At 36.7% G+C, this 20543-nt stretch overlaps 1 protein-coding gene across 2 annotated transcripts; it reads left to right on the top strand.

The window, feature by feature from the left end:
* Window positions 1-1272: 1272 nt before the first annotated feature.
* pdxkb (pyridoxal (pyridoxine, vitamin B6) kinase b) lies at window positions 1273-18862 on the top strand. Of its 2 annotated transcripts, XM_079617413.1 has the most exons (13): window positions 1289-1623; window positions 1702-1868; window positions 3662-3716; window positions 9218-9322; window positions 12711-12794; window positions 13328-13362; window positions 13487-13572; window positions 13756-13801; window positions 14826-14937; window positions 15195-15331; window positions 15419-15485; window positions 17070-17750; window positions 18092-18862. In XM_079617413.1, exons 2-12 carry the CDS (start codon window positions 1788-1790, stop codon window positions 17180-17182), a joined length of 921 nt encoding a protein of 306 aa, XP_079473539.1. In that variant the 5' UTR covers window positions 1289-1623; window positions 1702-1787; the 3' UTR covers window positions 17183-17750; window positions 18092-18862. The 2 variants fall into 2 exon arrangements, with proteins under 2 accessions (XP_079473538.1, XP_079473539.1); XM_079617412.1 differs by having other exon boundaries at window positions 1273-1868.
* The last annotated feature ends 1681 nt before the right edge of the window (window positions 18863-20543 follow it).

Raw genomic sequence — 20543 nt, 5'->3', positions numbered from 1 at the left:
GCATTTTCCCATTTAGACAGCTCTTAAAGTGATTCATGTTCAATAATTCTTAGCACCAAATAGACTGATGTTTTCCCAGTCTCTCCTCTTTTCACTTATAGGCTAGACAAACCGCACCTCGTGTGTTTTCTAGATTCATAGTCAGGCAGGCAACATGCCAAAGCTGAACTAGGTTTGTAATGCCTAAAGCTACCGGCCCACCTGTCCAAAAATAGTCAAGTCCTGACCTGAGGCTTTGCATATGAGTCACAGTATTTTAGCTTCAGTGGACGATATAAAGTACATAAGACATGTAGGGTTTTACAATAAATGTTAACTAAGTATTGAGGTTTAGCCCTATACATTCTGATATATGAAGTAATAGTCAGATCTTTTTTAAATGGAACAGTTTATTGAACCTTTAGACCAAATATAAAAGTTTGCAAACAGTGTGTTTTATGCCTTGTATCATATTTGATACATCAGGCTTTTATAGCTCATATAAGAATACGAATATGGAGCTCATACAGTAGATGAGGAAAAAACACCTCAATTTAATTTAAAGCACCTCCTGTGAAAGAGATTTTTAATTTTAGAGAGGCTATTCCTGGTTAAAGAAAGGTTCAACTAAAAAATCATTCAGAGACCCGAACTGAGCAAAAATGTATATTTAAAAAAAATATTTATTAGAATATATAATAGACTACTGACATAAAATGCATATAAATATCAGCTGTCATTCTATATCTCCCAATAATGTTCTAGTAAGATGATATTTAAATTATTAGTTGTAAAAAATGATGTATAGATAATCAAGTAAGTTGCTTCATGTAAATGTTTATCTTGAAATATTAATAACAATATAAAAGTTATTATACCATTTACTTTAAAGAATCATTGAAAATCTGTAAAGATTTCACAGCAAAAGGCCTTTAACTTCCTAAAAAAAGAAAAAGAAAAATGATGAACTCTCGATCAGAGGCTAGACACATGTAGAAGATTGTGTAGGACAGTTTTTCCCCAGCAAAGTTTTGGTCATGTTGATCATTTAGAAGCTTTATAAATGAATGTAGGATACCAAATATTATACAGTAGCCTAGTAGGCTTTAAGAATTAATTTTCCATGGGTGGACAGAATTAAAATTCAGAAAGAAGCCAGATCGATGGACGTGACAGGGTGCCGACAGTGGCATCAGTGGTGACGTCAAACATCACCCATTCAGGGCTTGACGTCACCGCTGACAACGCTAGCGATTGGAGGATTTCGAGCGCGTCTCTGTGTTGAAGGACCCCACTTCCGCAATACTACAGACAGACCTCGCTTTATTGCGCTAACACATCACTGTGTAGAACATGTCACAAACTACAGTTTTTCAAAATTAAGTGAAAGACAATACGTATAGGCTACAGCTGCCATATAAATCCAGCATGTCCTCCCAATCTGGATTTATTCCGATTTAATGTGATGGATTCATGCTAATGTCATCCGCACCTCTTCTCTATCTGAATGCATGATAAATATAGCATACGGTTCTACTAATAGCGGACACGAGCACTGCTGTACGAGCGTCGTCGTGATGTCAGTGAATTTTAGGTGCCCCCTCAGGATGCCTGAGTAGTTGCGCTCGCCAATGAGTGTCTCCAGTCAGTGTGAATGTCCTTCATTTCTCTGTCTGGTTAGTGAACTTGCCATCACGGATCCTAATTTGGATTTTTTTAAAGGGAAGAAAAGCACCTCTCCGGTTCGCCGCTGCTCCTAAATCGCGTGACATTCTGGAGCGATTAAAACAACTTTAACTGCGCGCGACATGGAATGCCGAGTGCTGTCGATTCAGAGTCATGTCGTGAGAGGATACGTGGGGAACAAATCTGCATCCTTCCCGTTACAGGTGAGCAGCTGAAGCACGACAAATGCACTCGTGATAATTATGTTATAGTGCATGACAGCATGCTGGTGGAGAAAGGAAAGGTCACATGGTAAGTATTCCTTTGCATGCAGTTCTTGTGGTTATCTATGAAGTGAACTTCCCTTATCCTGAGTCTAGGCTATTTAATTCCCAGAACTTGGCCTTTTGATGCTTGTTGCAGCATTATGCGAGACGGAATTGAAGATGTGATTCTATTAATAGTAATTTGGCTACATTTATATGCCACAGGAACTTAATAAAGCTCGTGTTGCCAAAACACTAATGCTCACAACCCGATGCGGTGAGACCAGCGACTGTCATCATTAGAAGGAGTGACAGTGCCGCGCGTGAATCATCACCAGAAATGATTCGGATATCATTGAATCTCAGTTTCTGAAAGATTATTTGGCATGAGGGTTCAAGCCCCGTCCAAACTATTAAATTAGGGTCATTAGCTTTTGAATGGCTCCAGCTGTCATGCCACCAGAAAGCGGCTGTCTTCCTCTTCTGCATGCTCGCGCTGTCTTACGATTACACGACTGACGTCACAGCCGCGAGACTCAATTCCAGCAAAATCGTGACATGTTTTTTTTTTTCAGCGGCTCTCCCAGCCACCCACGCTCGTGCATCCTGCATTTAAAATGTATTTTTTTTAACTTTGAGTCCGTGTCTTTCATTGACAGAGAGCGCTATTTGCAATTTTGCATTGACCCTTATGTTTTGAAAATGCCTTTATGTTTGTGTTCCGAGAGACTCGAAATCTGTACGTGTATCGTATACTAACAGTGGTACTAGTCATAGTAAGTGAAATTAACCTTTTATTTCCCCTTCAAATTCTTCCAATGTGTTATTGTGATAACCAAATTCCAGTATCCAGATATATGGAATGAAACGGGTGGTTGTGGTTTGCTATTGGCTGATCTCATGTGAGTGACAGGTTGTCCCGCCCTAACGCCAGTAAACACGTCATCAGAGAAGAGATGTTGCTGCAAGAGGGAGGGGCACATGCATAAAAAATATAAATAAACAGAAATTTAATAAAGATACATAGTTTATTATAAACACTGCAATATTCCATACAAATTAAGAGTTGTCCATTTTGATTTCATGGTGGCTTTAATGGCTAACTTAAATGAGTATGATCTACAATGAGTGTAATTGTTGTGCAGTTTATCTTTTTAAGAGGCGAGGTGCTACAGGCAAAAACATTGTTTTTCATTCATCTGTCAATTTTGAGAATTTGGCTTTTCATAAAGTGGAAAGAAAATATCCTAAACGCACTGTTATGTCGATTTTGTTTTTATAGCTCTTAATCTATTTGTGTCTGTGATTTCAATTACGGTACATATCTTTAAGCTGTTTTCTCAAAATTAGTTTTTTCTCCTAAACTGAGCCAGAAATATCCACTTCAGCAGCACGTACATACACCAAACTTTACAGTTTTATTCATATCTATTCTGTCTATTTTATACAAGATTTTAAATTGTAAAAACTTTTGACTCTAATGTAAAAAAAAAAAAATGAAACAAGGATTCAGATTTTTGTTCTAGAAATGTATGCACATTAGTTAATAAGCTAATTCCTAATTTGCATATTGAAACATATTTTAGAAAACTTGTAATACAAAAATATGTTTGCGATTCTTAATATAATAAATTAACTGGGGAAGTATGGTTTATCTATTAGTTAATTTTTTATTAATTTGCTTTTAGAGTGTGTGTGTTACGCTCTGAATGAACTTCTTTTCACATTTGCAATGTGTCTGTGTTTGTCAGGTCATGGGGTTTGAGGTGGACTCGATCAACTCGGTTCAGTTCTCCAATCACACAGGTAGGCTGACTCAAAATTTCTGCAGATTTTTCGATAACAATCTGTCTCAGTGAAACAAAGTCATACAAAAGCATTTTTAGATAAAAAAAAAAACTGTTTAAGTTGTTGTGCGGGTCACTTATTTGGATACAGAGTCTCAAATTAAGTCTTTAAAATGTATTATTATTATGATGATGTCACACATGTCCTGATGGGAATGTGTTACTGTATGATGTCATGATTGACTGTTTGCAAAGACCCTCCCCCTTTAGTTACTGTCGCTATGTCCGACAAGCTACGCCGCTCTCACGCCACACCATGTTCTCACGCAGTGAAAAATACATCGCGGAGCAGAGAGGAGACTGACAACACGCTGACAGACAGGACAGACCAGGTTACTTTTGCGTTACTTTTGATATTAAACAAAGTCTCACCTTTCAAATTTAAACAATTAATACCATTTTGTGGCTCTTTAATGTGTCCGACAGATCGCTGTAGAGCATCGGTTAAAGCTGCTCATGAACCGATCATCTCTTCCTTCTAGTTCATTTATAGCATCAAATAAACATGAATGAACATAAGAAGAAATGTTGTTTTAACCGCGGAAAGGCGTCAGTACACTCCGCTTTTCAAGTTAAAATCCTCTCATGTTAATTTACTAACTCGCCTGACTGCTATGTCGGACAAAATGGCGGATGGCGAAGTATGATTGGGCAGATCGCCTGTCAATCAAACTCCCTGCGACGGGTCTATTACTAGAACCAGCTGGATTCTTTTTGGCACCTTCTTTTACAATAACAGTTGTGGTATTATCTGAAATAGATTATGACATGGTAAAACGTGTTAAACAGCGCAGTCAGAGTACAGGTGTGTGTTTTAAAATAAAGTTAATGTCACAATACAGCATATGCACAAACAGGCACTGAAGGACGAATCACTACAGATTTCAAAAACATAAGTTAATGTGTTGTTCAAGTTAATTTTCAGTTAACCTGACAGGCAGCCCCAAAGAACAGCTGCACTAACTGATCAGCCTATGAACATGTGATTAAACGCATAATTATAATCATTTTATTATTTTAAATAATTGGCTAATTTGCTGCTCTACAGTTTGTTGTGTGTAACATGATTTGGTAATACTTTACAATAAAGTTAATTAGTTAATGTATTAACTAACATTAACTTACAATGAGCAAAACATTTGTTACAGTATTTCTTAATAAAAGTTAATAAAAATAGAGCTGTTCATGTTAGTTCACAGTGCATTAACTAATGTTAACAAATACAACCTTTGATTTTAATAACATATTAGTAAATGTTGAAGTTAATATGAACTAAGGTTAATAAATGCTGCATAAGTACGGTAATGTTTATTCTTAGTTAACTTAGGTAGTTAACTAATTTTAACATTAAAGACATTTTTATCCTAACGGTAATTTATATGAGTTCATGAGTTTTAATCACTTGTCGGATATCACTTGTTTCAATGCACCCTAATGCATTTTCACATTCAGAGTGATTTTCATCTGCAAATGCACTGTAGTGCCCCTCGACCTGCTAATGACAAGAGGACAGAAACAGATGCTTCATTCAAGTGCTTAAAGCATATTGCATTCACATGTTGTGACAGTTCATTTTGGTGTGTGTGTGTGTGTATTTGGGAGCTGTTAAACAGACAGCTGATCCTTGTACCTCAGAAGGGTAGGCATGTTGTGATGTTTTCTTCTCTTTGGATTGTACTCTTCCCTTATGGTTCTTTAAAACATGTCCTGTTTTATTTTAATTGAGAACTTTTTGCCCCCAAGTCTTCTGAAGCAAGTTCATGAGTCTTTTCTGATTCATAAATTGCTATTTTGGGTTGAATCTTTTCAATAAATCACAGCTGGTTCACAAAATAGGTCTGAATGACTTCTGACTGATACAGTTCTTAACTCTTTCCCAGCCAGCGTATTTTTAAAAAGTTGACAACCAGCACCAGATTTTTGATTTTCTCAATTTCATGGCCCCCTGAATATTTTGTTGTATGAATATCTGAACATGCAAAATACATTAAAAATTATAACAAAGCCTCTGCTTTAAAAAACAAAAACAAAAAAACATGTTATTCTACTTTCATGCATATTTTTTTATGAATACTTGGTTGTGGGTAAGTTTTATTAAAAAAGCTAAATTTTGAACAGAAAGCTGAGAAAAAAGTGTTTTTGTCTGAGACCGAATCATTTTCAGGACGATGATCAAAACATAGGAGTAGATCCATAGACTGTAAAAAAATATGGACGTAGTGTCCGTGATGTCACCCGTAGGTTTCTGGAGAGCATTTTTTAAGCCCAAAGTGGGCAGAGCCGGCCGTCGCCATCTTGGCAGCATGTCACTCCCGGATAACTGAAAATGGTCAGAGGCGGGATTAGCTGAGGTGACGTGATGCTAACAGACAGCAGACAAACGGCTAGTACTGATATCCACCTGTCACTCAAGTGGTCTCGCCATTAATTATGAAGAACTTTAAGGCTTAATATAATTTAAAAGGTAGCAGGCTGTTAACATATTTGTTATAACATATTAGACTGTTAACATGCTGTAAAGTTGGCCATTTTAAAATGGTGGTTCTATGGGATTGACTCTCTTTTGGAGCCTGTCTCTAGTGGCCAGTCGATGAATTGCAGTTTAAGTCACTTCAGTGTTGGTTTCAAAAGAGACCAGAAGGATGCGGCTTGAGTAGATCGTGTCCATCAACCCCTCCAAAGCTTGTGCAGTCCTGTATCTCTTGGGTTTCACATTTCATCGGTACTGTTAAACCGTTTTGAATTTATATGCTTTTCAATAATGTTTGTTGATCGCATAATTTTACATGTGCATTGTCTAAAGCATTGCTCTATCGCTTGTTTCTGCATCTTCTTCTCCCGTGTTTTGATCCAGAGGTTTTGTACTATTTCAGAAGGTGTATAATAATGCCCCCTACCGTATAACAGTGAAAACATAGATTGCCGGAAGATTGTCAATGGCGGGAAAAGAGTCAATGGTCAATAATGACTTACATTTTCTCAAATGATATGTTACACAAAGCTATAATATGAAGGTGTAGCCAAATGTACCACTGTTTAGCTATTTTTCATAGGCGAAATCCAGCCATTTCAGTGGGAATCCACGCGAGCAACAATTTTGATTGACGGTGTAAGATTTCCCCACTCAGATTTTTGCAACTGGTTGAAGTTAATCGCGCAAATTTGCTGCGTTGACCAACTGAAAGCCACTGTGTTTGAAAGTGACTTCAATGTGAGCTGTGTTTCATACATCGCTACACTATTGATAATATGTGCCCTTTTTCCCCTGCAAAGTTTCACTGAAATTTTGCTAATTTAACCACACCTTGACTTCAGAAGACTTGGAATACAGTGCATGATTCATATAGGCTACTTTTATAATACTTTGCAGCTTGAAATCTCCATTAATTTACAAAAGATCACAAATTAAGGATTTTCTGTATTTTTTTTGTTAATTGTCCCTTTAAAGAAATTTGTGTGAGAGAGAAAAACCATTGATATAGTGCTATAAAAGTTCGCTCTGGTGACCCTGAACTGGTATATATGGTGTCACATGCTACATTTCTCAAACACTGTTTCTGGACCAGCTTCTCATAAACACATACCACGTCAAAGCACATAAGTTAGAGTAACCCTAACTGGCCTCGGATCAGTAGTCTAAACAACAACGTGGCACAACCCACTGTAGGCTGTTGCCCTGTGGCTGGCCTCCCTCTCCGCTCGGCTGCTTTCACCTCCTCAGCGCTGTAACATTGTCTTTATCCACTTGAGTTTGGGTTTATTAAGCCATTTAAGCCTATAGAAGGAGGGACACAGACTAATGCCTCTCTGGCTTACTTAGCATTCCCAAACCAGCAGCCGTTGTCAGCACAGCTAACCAAGTGCCAGGGGACACATGGCTGATTGAAATCATGGGTAACTGGTTTGAGGAAGCGGATGGTCAATTTGAAGGTACACTAGACTACAGTTGTATCGGTCTCTTTTGCGGTCTCCTCTTTTCTGGTGCTTTAGAGATGAACTCAGCGTATTGACGTATATTTATTTTATTCATTTATAAAGCACTTTAAGTGCTGTATTGATCATTTATATATATGGCCAGATACATTGGATATTTCCCTTCTCTATTAGTATGAACCTTTTTTCTAATTCAAACATAATACCTTTTTTCTATAGCATGTAATCTTTTTCCATTCTTCCATAATGCACATTAATGTTATGATTGCAAATATTCACTACCAACTATTACATTTTTTTGGTGGTTTAATTACTCTATATTTTTATATAAAAGGATTATATAGTTATGATATTAGCCATTTATTGATTGTTAGCCTTTTTTTTTAAAGTACCACTCAAATGTTTCGGGTCTGTAAGATTTTTTTGTTTGTGAAAAAAAGAAGAAAAAAAAACTTATGCTGCCCAAGGCTGCATTTATTTGATAAAAAATACAGTAATATTGTTAATATTATTCCAATTTAAAGAAATAACTTCTGATTTCAATATATTTTCAAATGTAATTTATTCCTGTGATGCAAATCTGAATTTACGGCATCATTACTCCAGTCTTCAGTGTCACATGATCCTTCAGAAATCATTCTAATATGCTGATTTGATGCTCAAGAAATGTATTGTCAATGTTGAAAACACTTGTGCTGCTTAATATTTAATTTTTTTCAGGGTTTGATATAGAGGTGACGGTGTGTTACAGCATCCATTGACCTTTGTCTAGTTAATGTACAAACATTTTGGTTTCAGAAATATAGGACTGAGCCATTTGTTTTCTTCAATCCACAATTAGAATGAATTTCTTGATGGTAAATAATGGCCATTTACTCTGTTAATCAGCATCTGAAAGTACATTCTTCCTGTTGAGGTGATCTGCAAAACTGGGACCTTTCCTCTAGGACTTTATGGTTTGACCTTGGAAATATATTTGCAGGTTGTGACATCCAGAGCGTTATCTCTGTTCGGAACATCGATGGGCGCAGCAAAGCCTTATGGGTAGGAACAGCATGCACCTCACACGGCGGCTTCTGAATGCTGATCGTGATTTGGTGTGAAATCGAGTATCTGCATGATACGTGCGGGTGAAGCGTTTGGGATTAGAGAGCTCTGTGGTTCCAGCGGAGAGGCGTTGCAGAGTTGCGGCAGCAGGAAATGATGACGGCAGACACCCGTCTTATCGCAGATTCCCCATCGCAGTCATTTTCTCCCCAAAACACACACATTAAGGCGACAATGATGCGTCTTTTTCATCCAGCCCCTCAGGCTTTCCTCTGTCCTGTTTCTTAGCAACAAGAAGCATGCCGGTGACTCACCTGAATTGTGACATCATCACAGCTCCCGCGGCAGCACCAATGGTCTCTGACGAAACGACGGGACTTTTTGTTCGTAACCCATACATGTGCAGGGGCAGACAGATCGGACTCTGGATTTTTGAGATGTGATTTGTATGTGTCTGACCTGTGATCTGTCATTACCCAGGTTACTCTCACTGGAAGGGGCAAGTGTTGACTGCAGATGAGCTTCACGTGCTGTATGAGGGGATCAAACTCAACAACGTCAACCACTACGACTATGTACTTACAGGTCAGTTCTTTGACTACCAGTCATGCCAGTGCAACTCTGGTCTGTCACACTTCTGTGGATATTATTTGCATGCTTAGTCATTTATTGAGCCCATAGGGAGGAAAAAAATTGTATGATATAGTTTCCTGTTGGCATCAGACTCTCATTTTCCAGCACTTGGAGCAATGTACATGGGTACATGTGAGGGTACAATGTACATGTGAGGCCCTAGAGGCCCCGAGGGCAGGTCAGCGCCGTATCTGTGCTCATAATATCATATACATATGAGAAAGGCTCTTTTGACTTGGAGCTGTGTATATATCTTCAGCTACAGGCTGGTTTGACTCTGTGGACTAGAGAGAGTGGGGAAAGTGTGTTTTAATAGTTTACATGCATCACAGGAGAATTCTGGTCTTGGTCAATATTTTCACACTTTGCGTACTATTTTGCATATTTTTTCAATATTTTCACACGTTTTGCTTTTAATTTGCATTATAATTTTACAATATTTTCAAACTTGGCTTACTATTATTTATTATTATGAATATTTGTTCAATATTTTCACACTGCGTAATATTTTGCATTATATTTGTACGATATTTTCACACAATTTTTCATAATTTGACAATATTGACATATTTCATCTCATTGTAACTACTTGTAACCAAGTGCACTAACTATTAGTGGCAAAATTTTTGGTTTGTGCTTAAAATGACACCATAGTTGTCATTTTTGTAAAATATTGATATACTCTACTGTTTAAAAGTTTGGGTTTTTTGAAAGAAGTTTCACCAAGGATGACAAAAACAAAAATATTGTGAAATAAAATAATTTTTCTATTTGAATATATTTTAACATTCATCTGATGTAAATATGAATTTTCAGCATCATTACTCCAGTCTTCAGTGTCACATGATCCTTCAGAAATAATTCTAATATGATGATTTGCTGCTCAAGAAACATTTATTGTTGTTATTATTATTATGTCATTGCTATTAATGTTGAAAACAGTTGTGCTGCTTAAAATTATTGTGGAAGCCAAGATACATTACACAAAACATTTTAATATGAAATTATGAAAATGTATAATTACTTAGCAAAGTTTTCAGTATGGGACAAATATTTTTATGATAGATTTTCATAGCTTAGACGAATAAGAATAAAACTATAAAATCTATGTATAAAATGTATTTGAAAATGAGCAAAAAATAAATAAAGATATGGTAAAGCGGTTACAGTTTTAAAATGTTAAAATTAGTTTTAATAAATATCAACCCCTGGATATAAAAGTGCCGGTCATTGAAGAAGCTCCAGGAGCAAACCTTCAACATTGGGGCATTGAGTGTTGCATATCCAAGCACCCATTTTCTTCAGAAAATGTAAGTCTTGTGTTGAGTTGTCTGGAGTGAGAGGAAGTGAACACATCTCTCTCGCTCTATAGCGGCGCTGCTAACAATCCTCACCGGGAGACCGTAGAGGACACATGGTCATAGAGTCACAGGTCTCGCACGAGCACCACAGACTGAGATGTTGTGCTCTGCCGAGTGTGTCTCTGGTGCACGAGCTCTCCTTTATCATCACCTTGAGAGTAGAGGAAAGCACAGAATGGGGAAATGGGGAATGGAGAACATGGGAATAGAGAGCAGTGAGGGAAGAAGAATTTATACATGCAGATCGCAGTCCAGTAGAGCCACATTTCACAACGAGTCGAATAAATGACTGATTTGAAAGAATATGCTTATCAGGATTATTTTATTTCTTGTCATTTTTGTTATTAGTAATGTTTATGTAGCAAGGATGCATTAAATTAAGAAAAAATAATAATAATAATTAAGCAGCACAACTGTTTTCAACACTGATAATAGCAATAAATGTTTCTTGAGCAGCAAATTAGCATATCAGAATGATTTCTGAAGGATCATGTGACACTGAAAACTGGAGTAAAAAAAAAAGAAACTTTGCCGTCACAGGAATAATAACACATTTAAAATGTATTAAAAAACATAAAATGTATTATCATATAAATAGAAAACCGTTATCTTAAATTGTAATAATTTCCCAATATTTCTGACCAAATAAATGCAGGCTTGATTATCATCAGAGACTCAATTCAAAAACATTTAACTGACCCCAAACTTTTGATTTTAACATCAAAATCATCAGACTGCTTTAAAATGTCATGTAGAAGTGTTTTTCTTGCGTTGACCGCTCTCTATAATGAGCTGATTTTGGTAGTTGTCAGTGTGCTCATTATTCTGTATCCAGTGACCCTCTATCATATCTCATGCCTAAGCACAGTTTATAATGCAATATTTCGAATGGCACCTGTAATGTTGTAACATGAGTTTTTGCAGTCTTCTGCTTGCCTCTCTTGCGTGTGGCTTGTGTTGTCGCAGTGCGATTTATTGTGTGACACTATGATATTATAGCAGTGAAGGTCAGATGCGTCACACATAGGATGCGTTTACCTGAGCCGTCACATGACCAATAGCTTGAGGAGTGGCCCTGGGAGTATCAACGCTGTCCCACCTCAAATAACTTTTGATATATTTATTGACACTTTCTCTGAGCATGCTTGGTGTGTTTATTGAGTTCCAAGTCTATCAATAACTAGGACCTATTATGCTTTTTTTTACATTTATCAACTTTATTTAGTGTAATGTTGCGGTTTGAGTATGAAAAAAGTCAGCAAAGCACAAAGTCACTCCAAAGGGAGTTATTATCTCTATGCACACTGGACTCCCTGAAACACCTCCATTTTAGTCTTGAGTTTTCTTCCTGGAAACGAACACGTCGCAATATTCCTCATATAAATAATTCCAGCCCAAGGCATATGCAAAAAAAGGTGGCGAGGCCTGGTTGAGTTGTGTTAGCAGTGTGTTGAAACTTACGGTTATCGTAAGGTGTGTGACATTTCTGAAACACACTTGAAGCGATTGACCAATCACAACACACCGATTCAGTTGACCAATCAGAGCACGTTGCGCTTTCAGAAGCAGGGGCTTCATAGAGATCGAAACTAAACTGAGCGTTACTGACAGACTGCAAAAAAAGGAGATGCTGCAAAATCAAGACTTTGTAAAAAGCCTCTTTAATACACACATTATTACAAGGTATATTTTGTTTTGGTCTGTCTTCTGAAATAAAATAACTTCAGCAGGATTGCAAAGTGTTTATGCCCAATTCTGACACACTGTTTCACCCGCAAATTGAGTGTATTGAGTTGTATTGTATTGTTTCCACCTTGACTGTTTTAAAGTTGTCAGGCAGAAAGAATGAGAATGAGCTGGTGCCTGTGCTGAGTGCTCAGTTTTAGTACTTCAGGCAGAATTTTGGTCTGGAACGAATGGAGTCTCAAGAGGAAAACTAAATTGTTGATAAAAGCTCTTTTGTTTCTCCATTACTGCAGGTTACACTAGAGATACATCATTTCTGGAGATGGTGGTTGATATTGTACAAGAGCTGAAGAGGGCCAATCCTAACCTGGTATATGGTGAGTGTTTTTCAGTCTCTCTTATCCTAGTAAAGATCAGTACTTTTTATGCATTATAAATGTTTTTTTTTACAGGCTTGTCTATACACTCTCGTTCAAAAGTTTGGGGTATGATTTTGTTTTTGAAATAAATTTAATATATATAAGAATCCTGGAAAAAAAATTATATCGCTGTTTCCTCAGAAATATTAAGCAGCAACTGTTTCAACACTGATAATAATAATAAATGTTTCTTGAGCAGCAAAAGAGCATATTATAATGATTTCTGAAGGATCGTGTGACAATGATGACTGGAGTAATGATGCTGAAAATTCCTTTTAAAATACAAAATAGTTATTTTTAATTGTAATATTTCACAATATTACTGTATTTTTGTAAAATACAAATAAATGTATGAGCATAATGCCTTAATGAGCATAAGAGACTTTCTTCAAAAACATTAAAAGATCATAACAACCCCAAACTTTTGAACGGTATTGTTCATTAACCGTGTACATTAAAGAATAACTTGTTTAACTGTGTTTCTCTGTCAGTGTGTGACCCTGTCTTAGGTGACCATGGTTCAATGGTAAGCTTGCTTGTGTTCTAGATCCTCTCTCGCTTTTTTTCTGTTCCATTATGTTCATTATGCAGGAAATAGAGTTAGGAGTAAGCTGATGTTTATTTTTCATAGTACTCTTTGTCTTTTGCAGTATGTTCCTCAGAATCTCCATCCTGTCTACAAGAATAAAGTGGTACCTGTGGCCGATATCATCACACCCAACCAGTTTGAGGCAGAGTGAGTAAAATACCCTCCACTCAACACTTTTGTGTGTGTTGTCGTGTGATTGGATGTTTCTGTGCTGCAAATGTCAAACCTCAGTGGTTTTCAGTCAGACTGCTGACATAAGAGTAATATTGTAGCGCCCTCTGGTGGTCAGTTGTGGCTTTACACTCTCTTCACATGTGCTCTTCATTCCAGGTTATTGACAGGGAAGAATATCAGCACAGAGAAAGATGCTGTTGAGGTAAGTACACACACACACACTCACACACTCACACACACAATCACACACACACACACACACACACACACACACACACACACACACACACACACACATATAAGAAATGGAACTCACAGTAGGCTTATTAAAAATGAGGGAAGCAGAAAGCAATGTCTGAATATAAATTAGATGCTCTAACTGCAAATGATACACAAACCACTTTAATTTCCAAATGTTGTATGTTATGTTATATTATTTGTTAATAATAAAGGTATGAAAATCATCATCATTATCACCAATAATAATACAAATAATAATGTTTTTAAATGATTGCTATATTATTATCTTAAAATTATTCATGTTTTATGTTACAATGAATAATAAAAAAATATTGTTATTATTAGGTGCTAATATTAAGGTAATAATAATAACATTATTATTCTTATTAATAATATTATGGTCCTAATATTTTAATAATTATAAATAATTATTACTAATAATTATTTTTGTTGGTGTTGTTACTATTATTATTAATCTTAATGTATGTGTGTGTGAAGAGAAAGGGGGATTATATGTATTATTAAAATGATAACATTTGAAAATTATTATTTTTATTAATATAGTAATTGCCTTAATATTATCTAATAATTATTAATATATAATTACTAATTATAACAATTATTTAACATTATTATAACCGTTATTTTGTTACTATTATTATTATCTAAACATTTAATAATAATAATTATTATTTTCTTTTAAATTACATAATATGTTATTAGTATATAATTATACTAATTATGGTTGAGCTTTGTCTCAATTTTCAAAAGGTCTCAAAAATACAGACAGCCTGTTTTCAAAGGGTTCACAAATGTTTTCCTAATAATAAAACAAATATTATTACTAGGAAAACATTTGTGAACCCTTTGAATACAGGCTGTCTGTATTTTTGAGACCTTTTGAAAATTGAGACAAAGCTCAACCATCAACACTATAATGGAGATCCAGTAAATGTGTGTGTGTGTGTGTGTGTGTGTGTGTTCAGGTGATGGACCTGCTGCATAAGATGGGTCCAGACACTGTGGTCATCACCAGCTCTGATCTGCCCCCTCGTCTCGGAGACAGATTCCTGGTGTCTCTTGGCAGTCAGCGCATTTGTAAGTGTGTGTGTCCATGTGTGCAGAACAGTGGAAGATAACGTGACAGATTTCGACAGATGACAAATCATGAGAGCTTATTGGAATGCATGTGAATTCAAATATTTTGATATTTATTTATTTATATATATGTATTTATAGCTTTGAACCACCTTCATGTGGTTGTGTAGCCTAGCGGTTGAAGATCAGGGCTGGTTCATGTGTGGTGAATTCTTGTGAAGAACGCAGACATGAACAAAATAGCCGTGTTTCCGCAGTGATGCCGGACGGTACAAGGAAGACCCAGCGGATCCGAATAGAGGTGCCGAAAGTGGATGCGGTGTTTGTTGGGACGGGTGATCTATTTGCTGCTATGCTGTTGGCCTGGACTCACCATTACCCAACAGACCTGAAGGTAAATAAATCATCATGTCATAAACGCATCACAGTGATCATGCAGCGCAGTAATAAAATGCTGATTCTGTCTTGTTCTCTTTCTCAGACGGCATGCGAGAAGACTTTCTCCGTCATGCACCATGTCATTAAGAGGACTATATCTTTTGCCCATGGTAACACAGCAGCCAAACGTTGTTTATGTTATATGTATGTGCACGTTGTTACAATGCCAAAATTTGTTATCAATATTCAAATTACAAGTGAAAACCGTGGCACAAGGCCTTTAAGTAATTGCTCAAGTAAACAGTCAGTAATAACACAAAAATACAAATAAACAAGCAGTGCGTGATGATTTCTAGGTATCTTGCAGTAGTATGAAGCACTTAAATCTTTTTAATATTTAATTAAAATGACAAACTCAATAAAACCATAGGATATTCACTCATATATTTGTTTGGTTTACTGTTATGGCCATTGAAAAGCCTAAACATGTCATTCATCCATCACTATCATTGTTTCATTACGTATACACTCTACTGTGCAAAAGATTTGTATTTTTATTTTATATTTTTAATGAGCAAGGACACATAAAATTGATCAAAAGTGACAGTAAAGAATCATGCAACTGAAGACTGGAGTAATGATCCTGAAAATTCAGCTTTGTCATCACAGGAATAAATTACTATTTAAAATCTATTTAAAAAGAACAGTTCTTTTAAAGGGATACTTCAGGATTCAGCATTAAGCTTTGTATCAGTAGAAAACCTGTAGTATTTTCAAATTACCGTGCTTCCCTCCCTCATGTCCCCCTGAGACGAGAGATTTATGTATTTTTTTGTCTGTAATAAATCCTCAGATGACGCAAAAATCGCCATTTTGCGTCATCTGAGGCTTTTTTGGCCAGAGGCTAAAAATTACAGCCAGTAAAAGGCGCTAGATCCGCATTTTTTTAACCCGCCCATAGAGGGTGGGATCTACCTCACAGAATGTACAAATAGTGTCAGCCATCTTTTTTTTGGAAGCTAAGCTAACAGGCTCTTGTTCTGTGGAGAAAGCTGAGTAGTAGCGGTTAGCATCCTCTTTTTCCCGGACATGTCCGGCCGTCGAGATCGTCCAAAATGTCCGGGATTCGGCTTTTGCTTTCTGCAGTCGCCATTCATTGTTTACATGCACACCTTTTGTTTCAATCTAACTGAATTCATTCCGATTGGTGAATATGAATGTAGTGTTTACATGAACGCTAAACAAGTGATCGGTTAATGTGCGTTTTAACATTGCTAAGAAAATTCCCGCTCCTCCGTGAGAGATACGAGACCGGCGCGTCTCACAGGTGTCGCTCATCAGTAATCACTCCACCGGCCTCGCGTCGTTCTCCCGCGGCAGACTTGTCACGTAGACTCACTAGTTAAGTAGCCTAGCCTAGTTGTTTAACTGCGCTCTTACCGGTATACCGCGTGGCCTCGTTGGGCAGTGAAGCAAGTGCATTCTTTCTGGGAGTTGTTGTCTTTCATCCACATGAGCCACAAATACATTTTCTGGCTTTTCTCAGTCTAGAAGGCTCCAAATTCATAAATAATTTCACATTTCTACTACATAAATGACCCATTTTAAATACAAATACAATGTTTTTACTGTGTTTTTGATCAAATATATGCAGCCTTGGTTAGCCAAAGAGACTTTCAAAAACATTTTTAAAAAAATATTATATTGAAATTGTTCCATTGAAATGCTTTCCTCTCTTTGTCTTGTATGTTCAGAAATGGCAGGTCCCGGTAGAAGACCCAGCCCGGCTCAGCTGGAGTTACGGATGGTCCAGAGTAAAGCGGACATAGAGGATCCAGCCATAGTGATGGAGGCCACCGTTCTATAGAGCCGCCACACGCCACGTCTCATCCACACACCTCACCCTCCGCTCACAACTGCACAATGTATAGATGTTGTACATTTTGATATGTAATGTGACATTGCCTTAGAATCTCAGCCAGAGCACAACCGTTTCCATTCCCAAGAGATTCAGCAGGGCACGGCCAAACCGGCGCGAGGGGGAGAGCGATCGCTTGCGCAGAGAAAAGAGAATGGGAGAGATGATCGGCCTCTCGTTCACGCTCTTGCAGTCTTCACCATCTCTGTCTCTCTCTCTCTTTCTCTCAAAGCTCCTCAAGAACTCCGGTTCGTCCTGCACATAATGCCCAGTCTCTGACATTTCCAGTCCAGGTCAGTTATGTACCTAAAACTGCCATCGATCTAGCGAGGACCAATTTAGAAATGACGTTAATATAGATGTGACGCTTTCTACACTCTATGATTTTGAGTCAGAGCTGTTCAGCAACAAAAATAGAAAACAAAACCTCAAAAACTCTCAAGAAATACCCGAGTCATGTTTTTACTCGATATCAAAAAGGTAAAAATAAGATATTTATTGCATAAAAGAAAAAGAAGTCTATTTTTAGGACCATTAAGTTTTAGTGCATTATGCTATTAGTTTTATGTCAGTTAAGTGTAATAATAAATAATATAATTATTTTATTATAATATTATTATTTTAGTGAGTTACGGGTATTTTTCTCCCCAATTCTCAGTAGCTTACTATATTGTGAAAAAATATCATTCTCAAATCTCTTTTTTTTTTAAATTATATTATTTTACAATTTTGTTTTGTTTTAAATGTATATAAATATTGTATCCGGAGAGGATGATTTTCATCATGACTATTACATTCTTTTCAGGGATAAAATGTGATTATTTGTCACAATACAAACAACATTGGTCCTAAAAATAGACTTTCTTCATGCAAAGTTTAATTCTGTATTTTTGTCGTTTGAGAATTACCCAGAATGCTTGGTCTTTTGCTCACTGCGGTTCGTGATAAGATATCTGTATCTGGAAAAGATATGTTGTGGCCAACCTGAAAAATGCAAGTAAGTTGTTAAATATGTATTACAGACCCAAAGCACTCATTTGTGTGAGAGTACAACTTGTGTTAAATGTGTATTTTATTGTTTATTTAGTTTTTTGCGACTATTTTCTCCCAAAAGGGGAGATTTTACTGAAGAGATGCGCTGCTGTATTTTGTGACTTGTTGATGTTTTTGGTGAGATGTACTGTAATCATTTTTGGCCTTGCTCATGTGTGTGATTTAGTTCTCTACTTCCATTGATTTCGTTTTGCATTGAGCATTTACAAATGCAGAACTTCTAGCATTTCACTTTGTTTGTTTGTCAATGTAACTAACATTATCATCTCATTTGCTTTGAACTGATTGTATTTGCATTGATAATCTACTTGTTGGTACAAGCAGAAGAGACTTTAAAAGTAGTTTTATCTTTTTATTTGATAGTATTTTCATATCTTAAAAGGAAAAGACTTGTATGAAGTCTGAAGTACTGGGGAAACGTCTTAAAATGCCTTGATTAAAAGTAGATGTGTGTGTGTGTGTGTGTGTGCTGGTCTAGTGACCTGCGACAGGTTCTCTCTCACTGTGCCAGAGAACATGCGGTCTCTTGGTTACAATGCTGTGAAAGATAATAAAAGGCAGATGAGTTATACATTTAATCAGACTTGCTCTCCTTTGTTTTGATAGGGAGATTGATTCAGGCGACGTCGTCTTTTCTTGTCTGTTTATATTTTGATTTCTCAAGTTTTATTTTTGCTTTAGTTTTGACTTCTGTTTTACACCTAACTAATGCTCTTCCAAAATTATTCACATTTCTTTAATCCATGGGTTCATTCTTTGATCATTTTTGAGTTGCATTTGTCTTCTAACCACTCAAAATTCCTTCTGAGTGAATCTCACGAAAACATTCGTGTCATATTTAACCCCATTCTCAAAAGAAGGAACGAGAAAGACAGAAACAGGAAAAAGTTGAAGAAAAAAAAAACCTATAACTTCACTTCTTTATTATACAATAATTGTTTACGTTTAATTGGTGGAACAAAAAAGTAGTATACATGTATACATATTTTATAATATAAATGTAATCATGATTATTAATACTAATTTAAATAATATATTTTTGCATTACCATAATGACATACTTGATTATCATGAAAATAAATAAAAAGATCATACAAATTGTCTAAATGTAGCATTTCAGGCCTACTAAAGTGCAAAAAAAAAAAGTTTTTTTTACAAATTCTTGTGACTTAAGTAGCCCTGACTCTTGACTTTAAGTTAGTGTTGGATTTATATATATATATATATATATATATATATATATATATATATATATATATATATATATATATATATAAAATAGCAATCATATAATTGGCTGAATTTTCTTTCAAGAAAATGTATCTTTTGTTTTTGGAGTGAAATATATGACCCAGTGTTGTTCTTGAGAGGTTTCATGAGATTCACCTGTTTTCATCCATTTCAACCACTATCTTATTTTCCATAGCAAAAAAAAAAAGAAAAAAAGTTGGCCATGTGCAGGACTAATCAGGGGTCAGCATTGCTCTGAGGGGCATGTGCTTCAGCTTTTCGTGAGTTCCTGAGCTGTTATCTAACTTCTTATGTGTACTTGTACATTGTGTACGTGTAAGTGTGAATGACAAAAGGATGGTTCTACTGTGAGCGTGCGAGTTTTGTGTTCTCTGAAGGAAAAATGAGGGTGTGAAGGGATAAACTGGGGGGAGGGGACATAAATAAATAAGAAGAGCCAAGTTTAGTTTTTGTGAATACTGACAGTGAGGTGGTATTCAGATGATCATGATATCACAGTCTCCAAGTGAACTGTACTGCTACCATTTGCTCTTTGTGTAACGGAGGCCAGCTATTTGGTGTCGTGACCCGGGTGGGAATGAGGTTTAGGGGGGTGAGTGTAATGGAGGCCAGCTATTTGGTACATTTGGTGCCATGACCCGGATGGGAGTGACCTCTAGGGGCTGAGTGTAACAGCTAGTAAGAGCTGCATGAGTAAACCTCACTTCCCTGGCCTCAAGAGGCGTGCTAGTGACTGATGCTAGAGACTGCAATATTTAGCGTCCTTGTAAGCGCACCCACCTCCCATGCCAGAAGTGTTGTTTCGAATCCTTCTCGGAGTGGGGCGAGTAGAACCTGAGGGGTTACATTTGGTGCCATGACCCAGATGGCAGTGATGTTTAGGGGGGTGAGTGTAACTGACGCCAGCTAATAAGAGCTGTGCAGGCAAACCTCACTCCCTTGAGCTCAAGTGGTGGACTAGCGACTGAGTCTAGAGACTGCGGTCTTTAGCATCCTTGTTAGCACC

Source organism: Phoxinus phoxinus, assembly GCF_949152265.1.
Source record: "Phoxinus phoxinus genome assembly, chromosome: 6".
Taxonomy (NCBI): domain Eukaryota; kingdom Metazoa; phylum Chordata; class Actinopteri; order Cypriniformes; family Leuciscidae; genus Phoxinus; species Phoxinus phoxinus.
This window is presented reverse-complemented; position numbering and strand designations above follow the sequence as displayed.

Excerpts from the sequence above, each read along its gene's own strand:
- pdxkb (XM_079617412.1), top strand. The coding sequence starts at position 1,788 with ATGGAATGCCGAGTGCTGTCGATTCAGAGTCATGTCGTGAGAGGATAC. Across the intron at positions 13,573-13,755 it reads CCCAACCAGTTTGAGGCAGA|GTTATTGACAGGGAAGAATA; the intron begins GTGAGTAAAATA and ends TCTTCATTCCAG. Across the intron at positions 15,332-15,418 it reads ATTACCCAACAGACCTGAAG|ACGGCATGCGAGAAGACTTT; the intron begins GTAAATAAATCA and ends TCTCTTTCTCAG.